General features: G+C 39.9%; 1 protein-coding gene across 1 annotated transcript in view; it reads left to right on the top strand.

Annotated features, from left to right (window-relative positions):
* dpysl5a (dihydropyrimidinase like 5a) overlaps nucleotides 1-12,674 on the top strand; it is a 50,320-nt gene extending 37,646 nt beyond the window's left edge. The window contains exons 10-13 of the mRNA XM_060934116.1: nucleotides 3,127-3,269; nucleotides 3,602-3,809; nucleotides 4,982-5,150; nucleotides 10,564-12,674. Of these exons, the coding sequence (XP_060790099.1) occupies nucleotides 3,127-3,269; nucleotides 3,602-3,809; nucleotides 4,982-5,150; nucleotides 10,564-10,649 (606 nt within the window). The 3' untranslated portion in view covers nucleotides 10,650-12,674. The remainder of the gene's footprint in view (nucleotides 1-3,126; nucleotides 3,270-3,601; nucleotides 3,810-4,981; nucleotides 5,151-10,563) is intronic.
* The last annotated feature ends 1,627 nt before the right edge of the window (nucleotides 12,675-14,301 follow it).

Genomic DNA, 14,301 nt, shown 5'->3' with positions numbered 1-14,301 from the left:
AAACAATCTGACTTTTCAGTTGTTTGTTCAGTTCTCTGTTCATTCACTTCTTCCATGTAAGGGCGAGATGGCAGCAATATCCAGTTTAGAAATAAGACGGCTGCTCCACTCATTCACTTTTCTTCATACTGTGTGTTCCGCCATTACTGCTGGGCTCAGGCAATTACTAAAACCCGGGACGGAGCGGGATGTCGCCGGTTTTAGCAACAACTGCGGGGCGGTCACTGCCCGAGCGATATGTCCTGTCCCATTCCATCCCAGGTTTAGCAACAACCCTCGGCTCACTCCAGGAGGACTGCTGCAAGTGAACTCACTTTCCTTTTACAAAAATAAATAAATACTTTCCTTTTCTTGTAGTTTTCTTTAATTGTTGATACTGCACCCTCTTTCAATATGGGCTTATAGCCAACGCTCCTCAACAGATCAGAGGTCTCGTACGAGTCTTCAGTAAAATGTGCAGAGCAGAGGAGAGACCACTTCATAGGCGCCCAACGTGCCCTTGAACTTCTCACAAAACGCATCCAAATCTTCATAGTTTGAACATTCTTGGGCCATGAATCCAATGTAAATCCACCTTCTGTCGTGTTGCTGCACCGGCCAGCAACACATCTACGTGGCATGGTGATAAATTAGCTCAAAATGGAGGATCGGAGTTGCAGTCAGCTCTGTGTTTTAGTATAGCGGAAATGGCGATGAGACCGATAGACTTCCTGCTGTGACGTTACGGACGTCAAGGTCATTCACTCAGACCGCTACCTATATAAATCACTTTAATCATAAAAATTACTATATTAGATTTATTAACACTTAAAACTATTCCTCTGCCATTCTTGAGATCTCAAGGCGTTTATAAACAAAAGTGAGGCCACGGCTCTGCGTATATGCTTTAAATTATACGAGCATCCTCTTCACAAATCACAGGAAACTAGTTATTATTATAGACATGATAACTTATTAGAAGGAGTGTTTTATCAGCAATTCACTATATAGTCAGAAGAAACATTTTCTGACCAATCAGAATCGAGACTTCGACAGTGCTGTGTAAGCAGTCGTATTTGACGAAGGAAAAGAACCTTAGAATAACCCTTGAAAGCATTACTAGGAATAGAAATATCAGATCATGTCCATTTCTATTAGCTATGCAGTGTTTACTAGGGTGCATCAGTTACCCCCTAAAAATGAAAAGTTCCTCCGATCATGATGCATTTTTGTTTTTATGTTCCTTTTGGTAAGAAAACACACTGGGTGAAATATTTTGACAAAATTCAAAAGTTTAATGGTGGCACCAGGAGCTCAAAGTTATGGGAAAAGCTGCTATTTTATTACTTTTATGACAAAATTTCGATCACTTTTCATGAAACATTATGGCACCTTATAGAGTATACCAAATATCTTAGATACACATTTTTAGTACATATTCTAAATATATAGACCCCTTTGCATGTTTGTAAACAAACCGACCGTTGCCAGGATGCGCGCGCAGCCTGGACTCAGAAACAGTGGCGCTGCCCATAGACCGGCATTACGAGCTGTCAGATTATGCCAAACAATTGTCGTTACAAGATCGAGAATGCTACATAAATAAGTTAACTCTAACAAGTGGACATCGCCTACCGGATCCACATTTAATTAAAGAGTGGACGGACGATGTTAGTAAGTTCCCTGGTATACAATGGCCAGATATATACTCGTACCTTATTGACAAGACTTCAGTGTACACCCACGAAAAACTTCGTGCCTACAAGTCTTTAGACGCATATGATTGTTATGTACGGGCATGTACAACTTGATTAACAATGGGACATTCATATTCATTTTGTTTTAATCAAATTATGCCAGTGACGTGATGGCAATGTGGCTTTAGCTACAACAGCAAATACCAACACTAAACAGCAATTTGCAGGAGGTAATGGCATGAAAGGAATGATAGTGTAAAGAGTGCAGCTAAGAGAAATCAGAGCTGCGTAAAAAGCAAGAGGCAGAGACCAGAAATGAAACTGAATGGGGCGGGAGCTAGGTTAGAGCAGTCAACGCAAGTTGGCATTTAGAGTGAGGGCACACAATTTTACCTTTCCATCCTTGCTTTAAAATTGTGATTTTCGGCATACACAAATAATGATGGCACAAAATCTGGACTGCTTGAGTCAAGCGAGACCTCTCCTACAAACAAAATTGCATGCAAAGCTAAGTTAACATGCTAACAATATTCATTACATTGTGTAACTATGACCCAGCTAATCAGACAAACGTTACCAAAGTATTTTGCTACATCAATAAACGAAGACTAGAAAGAATAAAAAAGAAAGATTTAATAAATAGCCTGATCTTACCTGTGATGAAGTGGGCGCTGCAAACCCGCGCATTTTTGATGGTGCTTTCATCCCAGTCTACACGTTTGATGGCTTGTAATCATAGATGTCGGCGATTTTTTTGGAATGGGTGAGATCCTGCTGGAATTCTGAACATTTTAACCCCATCACTGCTACGATTCTGACACCCGACAACACAACAACTAGGCATTTCTGAGTCTTTTTTGGGTCCAGGCTGCGCGCGCAATTTCCACTTACGTATGAATGACGTTTACTGCGAAAGGGTCTATTATCAAGCACAGTTTGAGTTTTAGCTGTTCATTGAATCATTGTTCAACTACTTTTAAACAATACAAATGTATTATGAATCACATTAATGCTTCTCAATCCCTTGCAAAGGTTCTTAACATGATCTCTGGCTCACAAGAAATCAATAAATGGAGTCCAACATTGTGATTCAAACCTTACGCGAAAACATAAAATAAGCGTTTTTTGGCAAAAAATGAACCTCATGGTGCCACCATTAGACTTTTGAATATGGTCAAAAAATTTTACAGGATGTCTTTATTGGTGAAAAGGAACACCCAAACAAAAATGCATCAGATTTTATGAAAGTGAGGGCAACTGATGCACCCTAGGGTTTACGCAATCAATAATAAAGCATTAGTGGTGTGTATGTTGTTAAAATGGAGCTTAGTACCTTTTGTAAGACAGTTAAATGGCTCAGTGTGATCTAGGGCATCCCAAGAACATGTCTAATTTCTCAGTGTTAAATAGGAGACTAATAAACAGAAATCAATCATATTTTCCTAACCAGGTTGGAGGAAAGATGGATGAAAATCGGTTTGTTGCTGTTACTAGCTCTAATGCTGCAAAGATCTACAACCTGTACCCCAGGAAAGGCAGGATCATCCCAGGAGCCGATGCCGATGTGGTGGTCTGGGACCCTGATGCAACCAGGTACAAGAAATAAGGGTCAGCTCAATGTTTATAGATCAGTGTGTGGATCAGACTGGACAAGCTAAAGCTTAACTATGATGTTTGGGCCAAGGTAGAGCTGCTAAACTGGTGAAATTCTGTGTGATTTACATTTACTTTGAAATATAATCTTAATTTGTATGAAAGTCTAGGGAGCCTGCTTGTTTTTCCAAGCTTGGTTTATTACTTTAAGCTTTCTGAATTTAGCTATGAAAACGGTAGCATCTCCTGAACGTCTGTTGTCAACTTGTGTTCGATAAAATGTACGTCTGCGATGACGTGCGATTGGTGTATCATCGGTTGTCTTTGTGCAGAACCATCTCTGTGACCACACAGTGGCAGGGAGGAGATGTGAATCTGTATGAAGGTCTGCGCTGTCACGGTGTGCCCCTGGTCACCATCAGCCGTGGCCGTGTTGTCTACGAAAACGGCATCTTTACTTGTGCTGAGGGTTCCGGAAAGTTCTACCCACTCCGAACCTTCCCAGACTTTCTCTACAAGAAGATGGTGCAGAGGGACAAGGTATGCCGTCACCGCTACCATTTATTTCACTGAGGTTCATAGCTTTGTTTCATAAATAATTTCCTTGTCATTAAAATCCGAAAGACGATATACTTCACACGGTGAAGCACATCAGTTCATGTAAATTTAAAATGTAAGTGTTTATTTACTGGTTTCCCCAGATTGTATTGCCTTAAATACTAACTGTCTCCCTTCTTCCTATAGGAGTGTGTTTTCGAATGAGATAACGCTGCTGAAATCGCATTTTAATTCGCATGCAACCATTTTTAAGAGACGCAACTTTTAATGTTAAAATGATAAATCGTATAAGCTAAGTAATGTATCAAATAAAAGATTTTTAAGAGGGGCAACTAAGTTTAATTCAGTCAGAAAAGGACTTGACTGGGTTTGTCTAATTATCAAGCGTGTGTGTTAGGGTGCATCAGTTGCCCCCTAAAAACGAAAAGTTCCTCCGATCATGATGCATTTTTGTTTTTATGTTCCTTTTGGTAAGAAAACACACTGGGTGAAATATTTGGACAAAATTCAAAAGTTTAATGGTGGCACCAGGAGCTCAAAGTTATGGAAAAAGCTGCTATTTTATGACTTTTATGACAAAATTTCGATCACTTTTCATGAAACATTATGGCACCTTATAGAGTATACCAAATATCTTAGTACATTTTTCGTACATATTCTAAATATATTATCAAGCACAGTTTGAGTTTTAGCTGTTCATTGAATCATTGTTCAACTACTTTTAAACAATACAAATGTATTATGAATCACATTTAATGCTTCTCAATCCCTTGCAAAGGTTCTTAACATGATCTCTGGGTCACAAGAAATCCATAAATGGAGTCCAACATTGTGATTCAAACCTTACGCGAAAACATAAAATAAGCGTTTTTTGGCAAAAAATGAACCTCATGGTGCCACCATTAGACTTTTGGATATGGTCAAAAAATTTTACAGGATGTCTTTATTGGTGAAAAGGAACACCCAAACAAAAATGCATCAGATTTTATGAAAGTGAGGGCAACTGATGCACCCTAGTGTGTGTGTGTGTGTGTGTGTGTGTGTGTGTGTGTGTGTGTGTGTGTGTGTGTGTGTGTGTGCGCATGCTCTACTGGAAGTGACAAACGGTTAGAGCATTAACACGGTAGACTCATGTCCTTCCTTTCCCCCTTCAGTGCCAGTCTCTGAAGGGAGTGGATCGTGCTCCATACACAGGTGAGGTGGCTGCAGTGCAGAACACGGGCAAGAAGGAGGCGGCCCCTTCATCTGGAGACATGACCCCACGACCTTGTACTCGTCACGGAGGAATGAGAGACCTGCATGAATCCAGCTTCAGCTTATCTGGTACTACCGCCTGCTTTCACAGCACATTTATACGTGTACAGTCCTGTGCATTTGTCTTCGTCACACTGATTTTGAATTTTTTTTTTTTTTTACAAATTTTGTCTTTAATATTTATGTCTTCTACATTAGTGGATCAGTAAAACAAACATTTTAGATTTCTAAATATCACTTTTTCAATAAATGTTAAAGCTAGATGGCCTTTCGGTTTCATAAAATCGGTGAAATTTAGTTGCCTCTGAAATTGTAGCCTGGGCCCGCCCATCCTAAGTGTGACGCAACACGAGGGCCTGTTGCGAACTTAGTCTGGCCAGGCAGGCTATCTACAGCTCTTCCAAGCTCCCGAAAAATCGGGAACCAATCAACTTTGAGCATCTCCAATGGCCCTGGGTAGAGGCGTGTTCAAGGCAGTGACGTAGTAGAACTGCGACCGGAAGCCATAGATTGTTTACAGAATCTATCCCGGAAGCGCTTCATTCACATTACGAACATGGAGCAGCGGCAAGCCTTTGACACAGCGGTAGATGCTGTATTGAAAGCATTCAATGGGAAGTTCTCATTGAAAACGGAGCAAAGAGCAGCCCTGGAGGTATTTATCTTCTTCCTGTTACTCAAGCAGTTTCCGTCGCGTCACATACGTCAGAGGAAAGAGTGATGTGATTGGTTTAAGCTTCGTCACAGCCTTTTCTGGCTTCGACCAGTAGCAAACTGAGGCATTTCAGGGAGGCGGGTCAACCACGCGCTTTGGGAAACGGTTGGGCTTAATATCTTTGCCAGACCAAATGCTCGCAGAGCTTTGAAGTCGCGTTAGCCAGACTACTGAAATTTGGTCATTGTGATATGTTTATTTCTGTAATATCTGACCAAAAAAACCCCCACAAAAAAAACATCAAACCAGGCCATTCTGTGGCTGGGAAGTTATTTAATTTGAGGGGCTTCCCTAGCAAATAATGTGCATGAAATCGCTCGCTTTACACAGTCAAGCAAACAGAGGAAGTCCGTGTGCGCTTGCGCAGGTTTACCTTCTTCTTTTGGGTTTTCCGGCAGCTGGCATCCACAGTGTTGCATTACTGCCATCTACAGGTTTACCTTGATCGTGCACTGACAGTTACATCGTCCTGTCGCTAAACGAACAGCTGATCACACCGAGGTGCTCGCTGACCGCCGATATTTTAGTTTGGTCCTGCGTTTCCTTTCCTTCACAACATAACGTCTTTTCTTCTCGCTTTCCTTTACTGTAGTCAGTCTTTCACGTTTCATTCGCGTCCTCCATTTTTCTCTCCTGTTTCAAATTTGTATCCCACAATGCCTTGCGTGAACGCGGAACGCCCACCACGTGATGCATGACGTAGTATCTTGAATTGGGTCATGGTGAAGCAGGAAAAAAATAGCGGAGAATTTAGGGCCACGTGGCCCTAAATTCATTCATTAATTGCTCTATTTTTTTTAAAAAACTAGTAAAATTGGAAGTCTGTGATTCAAGTTCGGTAGCTTTCAGTCCACTAAACAAAAATAATTGGGTGTCAGGGAAAATTCTTTCTATGACCTACACTTGAAAAATCTGAAAGGCTGCTTAGCTTTAAAGAATAGAAATAACATTCTGTAATTACTTTTCAGACAAAAAATGAATGCTCGCTGTCGAAGATTAGTTGAAAAACAGAAGCAAGTGCGTCAGACAAAGTCTCCAGAAGACCCGTGGCAGACTCGGCAAAATGCTTCAAAAAAATTACCAGGCAATAATCTTAGAAAATTATATAACGTTTCCCTGAGTCTATTGATGCATTTTAAAAGCAAAGGGTTGTTGCACCAAATATTGACTCTTCGTTTACTCAGGGTTTCCGCGGAGTCTTAAAAAGTCTTAAAAAGTCAAAAATTTGATAATCCTAATTTAAGGCCTTAAAAAGTCTAAAATACGAGCATATTTTGCATTGTAGGTCTTAAATGTAATTTTGTGAAATCTTAAATCCTTACGTCCATTTACCCCATTCGCTTTTTTTTTTTGTTAAATGCGTTGGTGATATTCATAATTAGTCATATAGGCTAGGCCTACTTAGTATCAGTAGGCTACGCTGCAAACTACAAATGAGACCCAGTGGAATCCGGCGTCTAGCCCGGTTGGCATGGTGATGCACAGGGCATGGTACGCGTGCATTTGGACAGTAGAGCCTAAAAGAAGCGAGGGAGATTGTCACGGTTCGTAGCAAATTGGGCAAATGCAAGTTTAACGACTGCTGGCTTGAACGCAATGATTTCGTAGACTGATTAAAACGTGTACCAAACAATCCGTTTGAGGCGTACTGCACATTGTGCAAAAGAACACTCAAACTTAGCACCCTGGGTGTAAAGGCACCGGGATCGCACGCGAAAGCGGAGAAGCACCAGGCTGCCCATAAAAGTCTGCAACAATCGCATGCCATCACTCAATTTTGTTCACTGTTGTCAGGTCCAAGCACATCTCGAGACGGTGTATCAGCTAACTCCGTGCAAACTGTAACGCTACAACACACAAACCGTACGGAATCGAATGCCTCATCCTCAAGTGATTTGCGGGATGTCTTTGGCTCCACTGCAGCTTAGTTCCTCATTAATGCAAGAGCGCACCCTAGGGATGTAACGAGTTCATTGGTGAATGATGATCTCATCTCATCTCATTATCTCTAGCCGCTTTATCCTGTTCTACAGGGTCGCAGGCAAGCTGGAGCCTATCCCAGCTGACTACGGGCGAAAGGCGGGGTACACCCTGGACAAGTCGCCAGGTCATCACAGGGCTGACACATAGACACAGACAACCATTCACACTCACATTCACACCTACGCTCAATCTAGAGTCACCAGTTAACCTAACCTGCATGTCTTTGGACTGTGGGGGAAACTGGAGCACCCGGAGGAAACCCACGCGGACACGGGGAGAACATGCAAACTCCACACAGAAAGGCCCTCGCCGGCCACGGGGCTCGAACCCGGACCTTCTTGCTGTGAGGCGACAGCGCTAACCTCTACACCACCGTACCGCCCCCGTGAATGATAATAAATTTTGTTATTTTGAAAGTAATTCAGGCTCTCCCAATTTTCTTTATTTTTTTGTGCGGCATAAGTCTTAAATTTAACCTGTTATGGTCTTAAAAAGGTCTTAAAAAGTCTTAAATTGAACTTGTTCAAGCCTGCAGAAACCCTGTTTACTGCTCGTTATAGGAGATTTTATAAATTGAAGAGATTTAAATGTATTATTTTGAAGGCATCATTGCCGTATAGTATTTCTTTACATGTGCCTAAGACTGTAGCACTGTACTGTATACGTAACATATAAAACACAACAGGGCACGCTGTTACAGTTAAGCTATTAAGCTGATTATTTTTCAGTATATATTTAGTTCTCTTCCACTAATTTGATTGGTCAAGCAGCATTCTAAGAGTGCCCTATAACTGCACTGGGATGTTTTACCGTGAGCATCACTCCACTCGTCTTTATTCGCTACGTGAAATTCTACTTCCTAGTTCGAAACGATTATGACAGTAGTGTCAGGGACATCATCAGTGGACATGGCCTAATATTATCTGAATCTTTTTATGAATATAACTTTTGACTTAAAATATGAGTCAAAGAAAGGACACAAATTTAACGAGAATGTACCGGTATTGCTTAAATAACAGCAGTATTTTATTCCTCTTACAATTCTTTTATATTCATTTATAGTTATATTTAATGTTTTTGAATGCCTACGAGACAATTTAGATTATGATTTACATTAATAGCAGCTATAAACAGCTGCTATAGCGTCTTTCCCTCACCACAGCCTCTCTTAGGCCAAGTTTACATTAGACCGTATCTGTCTCGTTTTCTTCGCGGATGCACTGTCCGTTTACATTAAACCGCCTGGAAACGCCGGGAAACGGGAATCCGCCAGCGTCCACGTATTCAATCCAGATCGTGTCTGGTCCGGTGCTGTGTAAACATTGAGAATACGCGGCTACGCTGTGCTGAGCTGTAGCTGGCGTCGTCATTGGACAACGTCACTGTGACATCCACCTTCCTGATTCGCTGGCGTTGGTCATGTGATGCGACTGCTGAAAAATGGCGCGGACTTCCGCCTTGTATCACCTTTCATTAAAAAGAGTATAAAAGTATGAAAATACTGCAAATACTGATGCAAATACTGCCCATTGTGTAGTTATGATTGTCTTTAGGCTTGCCATCCTTCCACTTGCAAGTGTTAAGTGATATGCGCTGGGATCACACACACAGCGGCTCAGTCCCGAATCACAGCTTGTGCACTTCACTCGCGCGCTCTGTGAGCTGCGCAGGGCCGGAGTGCGCACCCTCCAGAGGGCACTCGCTGTTCAGGGCGGAGTGATTTGGAGCGCAGGATGCCTGCGGAGCCGAGCGTATCTGTGTATTGGTGTTGCTGTGTGCACGCAAATCGTGTATTGGTGTTGCTGTGTGCACACTAATCGTTTTAAAAATGTTAATCTGATGATCCGCTGATACGGTCTAATGTAAACATGGGCTTATTTTCTCTCGAAGTGAATTAGACAAAAATGCAACTTGTGTGAATCAGAAAGCGCAGTCCTCTGTTATGAATTCTCTCATGGTGTCAAACCGTTCCCAAGTGCTGTAGCTTACACATGACTGACATGCTGAGACACGTTCTATAAATATAAAATAATAAATCTCCTTAGAGGGTGGCACGGTGGTGTAGTGGTTAGCGCTGTCGCCTCACAGCAAGAAGGTCCAGGTTCGAGCCCCGTGGCCGGCGAGGGCCTTTCTGTGCGGAGTTTGCATGTTCTCCCCGTGTCCGCGTGGGTTTCCTCCGGGTGCTCCGGTTTCCCCCACAGTCCAAAGATATGCAGGTTAGGTTAACTGGTGACTCTAAATTGACCGTAGGTGTGAATGCGAGTGTGAATGGTTGTCTGTGTCTATGTGTCAGCCCTGTGATGACCTGGCGACTTGTCCAGGGTGTACCCCACCTTTCACCAGTAGTCAGCTGGGATAGGCTCCAGCTTGCCTGCGACCCTGTAGAACAGGATAAAGCGGCTAGAGATAATGAGATGAGATGAGAAATCTCCTTAGACAAAGCTTGACAATATCAACAATTATACATGTTTCTTTGTTAAATGACAACACATTTGGAAACAGTTTATTATTAGCCTTAGATTATGTAGCACACCTGCCATGCAAGTGCCTGGGAATGAGTTATTACTCCAGAAATTATAATATATTACCACAAGCACGTTGATTTTTTTTTTTCCATGTAGCCAGCACTACTGTCAGAACTGCTGTGATTGCAAAATAAACACCACCTTCTGAGAAGTCAGATTCAGCAGCACCATGCGAGTGAACTGAAAGCCACAGAAACACATCATGCTCATGTAACCTATAGGAACTTTTGTGTTTTTTGTGTTTTTTTTTTTTTTCCAGGCGTCCAGATTGATGATGACCTTCCAAAGAGATCTTCCCAAAGGATTCTGGCGCCCCCTGGTGGTAGATCCAGTGGCATATGGTAACATCAGCTGCTGCTGTTTCTCAAACCACTGAATAACTAAGCCGGAAACTAAACACCTAATATTATCTGATGATTTCACATCGACCAAAATTTATTTAACCCTTGTCACTTTGCGACTAGCATAATTAAATGTCCATGTTAACGATTTCAGGAAAAAGGGGTTTATTTTGAAGGAAAATGGAAAACAAGGTATCTGTGTGGTTTGTAGATCCTGTGTGAGAGATGTGGGTATTGATGAATTACACTAGCATTGATTAATCTGGTCTTGCTGTCATGTATTTCATTTGGTTAAGGTGCAAGCAAGTTCTCCTCTGATCCTGTCTACTTCACTTTATATCACTATATTCAGAACAGTGCACTGTGATATGCAACAGTTCAAGGAATACTTAGGGTTTTTTTCCCAACCTGATCTCAAATGAATCGATTTCAATCCACCATATTTCCCCATACGTACACACATTCTCCAACAACAGCCCTTAAACTTTTTTTAACTTTTTAACCTTTTTAACTTTTCAATTTTTTTAACTTGGTTTGGTGAAAAACTTTTTTCTGTTTCCTCAATACAGAGAAACGTTGACTCAAATCTATCATCAGTTGCACATGCATTGTTAATCTATTGATGATTGATCAGATTGAAAAAAATGCTATAATATTCCTTTAAAGGTGTATAAATTTGGCAGAAATTTTGAACAAACATTACAATACCGCAGCTTAATGGATGTGGGACTGTGTATTATTATATATTTTACCACATTTTTTTTAATTATTTGGGCACATGATTGTGTTTACCTCAGTGTTTTATTTTTGGAATTGCACTTATGTACAGTACTACCCTGCCTCTCCATTTGTTAAACTGTACATCTGTTGTGGTAATCAAATAACACATATTAAAAAAAAAGATGCTTCTATATTGCAGCCTCAGTATCGCTTTTGTATTTTCATTGTGTATATTGAATTATTTTTTTCTTTCACATGACTGTTAAATTGTGGATGATTCAAAAGCAAGCTAAAGTGTTTGATCAAATCTATTTAATGCCACAACTATGATTTCGCTCAAGACTGTGTATGTTCATATTTGTTTTTTTTTTGTTTTTTTTATTGTTTTAGCATTTGTTTCCCCCACATGACATGGTGAGTGGCAACAGTGGTGTGTCCCTGTGCGGTAGACTTGTGCTGTGTTGCCGATTTGTTATCAATAGCTGTTTGTTCTTAGATTTGCTGAGACCGTTTATGGTCAAGTAACATAGTAATGTACCTCCCATAAATGTGAACCAATATGAATGCCATGTTTACAGTGTCACATATCAGGATTGATTTTCTCAGTTAAGTCTGACCGCATCATGTTTATGTAATTGCCTAGGGTTGCCTTTTTGAGTTCACAGTGACATAACACCAGGAACACTGCGAAACAAATGTCTGTGTGTTTCCAAATTTTCAAATAGTATTCAACTGAAAACAGTTTTAATTATTTTGAGACTTGGTTAAACAGTGGAGAGAGATGTAGGCTTTTAGAGATCACAAAAAAAACATACTTCTACATACAAGTTATGGTTTATTATGAATTGGCATTGTGTTGTCCAATATAAAAAATAACACCTGTAACATCTGTAAATGTTTCAAAACTCAAACACTTAAATTGCAGTCAGTGACTGAATGAATAACCCCTGAAAATGGCCAAATGGCTCAGAAACATATTGAAGTGCTCGATTAAAAGGAGATTCATTGCTATGGTCTTTCATTGGTTCTGTTACGACTCCTCTCAGTAGGCCAGCCATGTTGGGAGACCCCACTGTAGACAACATCTGTTACGGCATAACGGCAGTAAAGATGTCGAAGTGAACCTGTCCAACAGATATACTAGGATTTCTCTATTGGTGCTGAATATTCATGCGTGTGGATGTTTTTGTTTCCTTTTGGAACTCAACATTTCTCTCGATGTTTCTCAAACGTATTTTTTAATCTATACCATGTATGTATGCACTACAAGTGTATGTGTTCTGTTCCTCTCAAAAGTTCAAATAAACCCTGTCCAACCTTGTATGGTACTTTTTTGATCCTGAGTTACAGCATTAAAGCATGTAGGATGAACCTACACATGGATGCATTACTACAGTGTGGAATATTGTAACACACTTATGAAAGAGAGATAGAAGTGTGTGTGTGTGTGATTGCTGTCAACTTAACGAGAAGCAAACTAACTTGTATTAGTGATTAGTGTGCTAAACAATGCTTGTATAATACCATATTTAAAATTATTAGTATTTAATTATATTAAACAAATTACTTAAATAGCTGAATGGAATTAAAATGCTCAGAATTATTTTTAATTTATGTCAATGTGATGAACATAAATCTTGGTAGGAATGAACAGTAGGGTGCATCAGTTGCCCTCACTTTCATAAAATCTGATGCGTTTTTGTTTGGGTGTTCCTTTTCACCAATAAAGACATCCTGTAACATTTTTTGACCATATTCAAAAGTCTAATGGTGGCACCATGAGGTTCATTTTTTGCCAAAAAAACGCTTATGTTTTCGCGTAAGGTTTGAATCACAATGTTGGACTCCATTTATTGATTCCTTGTGACCCAGAGATCATGTTAAGAACCTTTGCAAGGGATTGAGAAGCATTAATGTGATTCATAATACATTTGTATTGTTTAAAAGTAGTTGAACAATGATTAAATGAACAGCTAAAACTCAAACTGTGCTTGATAATATATTTAGAATATGTACTAAAAATGTGGATCTAAGATATTTGGTATACTCTATAAGGTGCCATAATGTTCATGAAAAGTGATCGAAATTTTGTCATAAAAGTCATAAAATAGCAGCTTTTTCCATAACTTTGAGCTCCTGGTGCCACCATTAAACTTTTGAATTTTGTCCAAATATTTCACCTAGTGTGTTTTCTTACCAAAAGGAATATAAAAACAAAAATGCATCATGATCGGAGGAACTTTTCATTTTTAGGGGGCAACTGATGCACCCTAATGAACAGCAGAGCACCAAACAAATAAAATGGCTAATAAACTCAGTGTATTACAGTAAATTGTGTAGAAATGCTGAGGATGTGGAACAATCTATTAGGATAAATATAATACAGTTAATTGGCGACAACACTCCTTTGAAAGCAGGAGGCCCAGGATTCCTATAGGTGCACTTGTGATAAACTGTGTGCAAACTATACAATAGCATTAACAGTAATAACATACATAGGTACTGCACATGATTATACAGGATAATTGGCCTTATTATAGGGTTTCTTTTTTTTTCAAATGTCTCCTTACTAGAGAAATATATCGTATGCTACCTATGGAGTAGACATTATCTCCTCATAATTCTACTACAAGTGCCTTGTTGACATGTGACAGTACTGTTACATTTTAACTATCAATAATATAGTTATTACATTTGATTTAAAAAAAAAAGCTGAAATTATATTCTCTGAACACTGCATCACTTTTTACAAATTAAACATGCATACATTTCAAAGTAAAAAGTACAGCACTAGTCAAAAGTTTGGACACACTCATTCATTGTAATGACAAAAGTACTTTATAGTCCAATCTTTGCTTTTGGCCTTCAGGGTAAATGACCACAGATTCCCTCACTATCTGAGAAAATTTCTCTAACACATCGATCAATTGAAACGA

The sequence above is a fragment of the Neoarius graeffei genome, chromosome 11 (genome assembly GCF_027579695.1).
Source record: "Neoarius graeffei isolate fNeoGra1 chromosome 11, fNeoGra1.pri, whole genome shotgun sequence".
In the NCBI taxonomy this organism is placed as follows: domain Eukaryota; kingdom Metazoa; phylum Chordata; class Actinopteri; order Siluriformes; family Ariidae; genus Neoarius; species Neoarius graeffei.
This window is presented reverse-complemented; position numbering and strand designations above follow the sequence as displayed.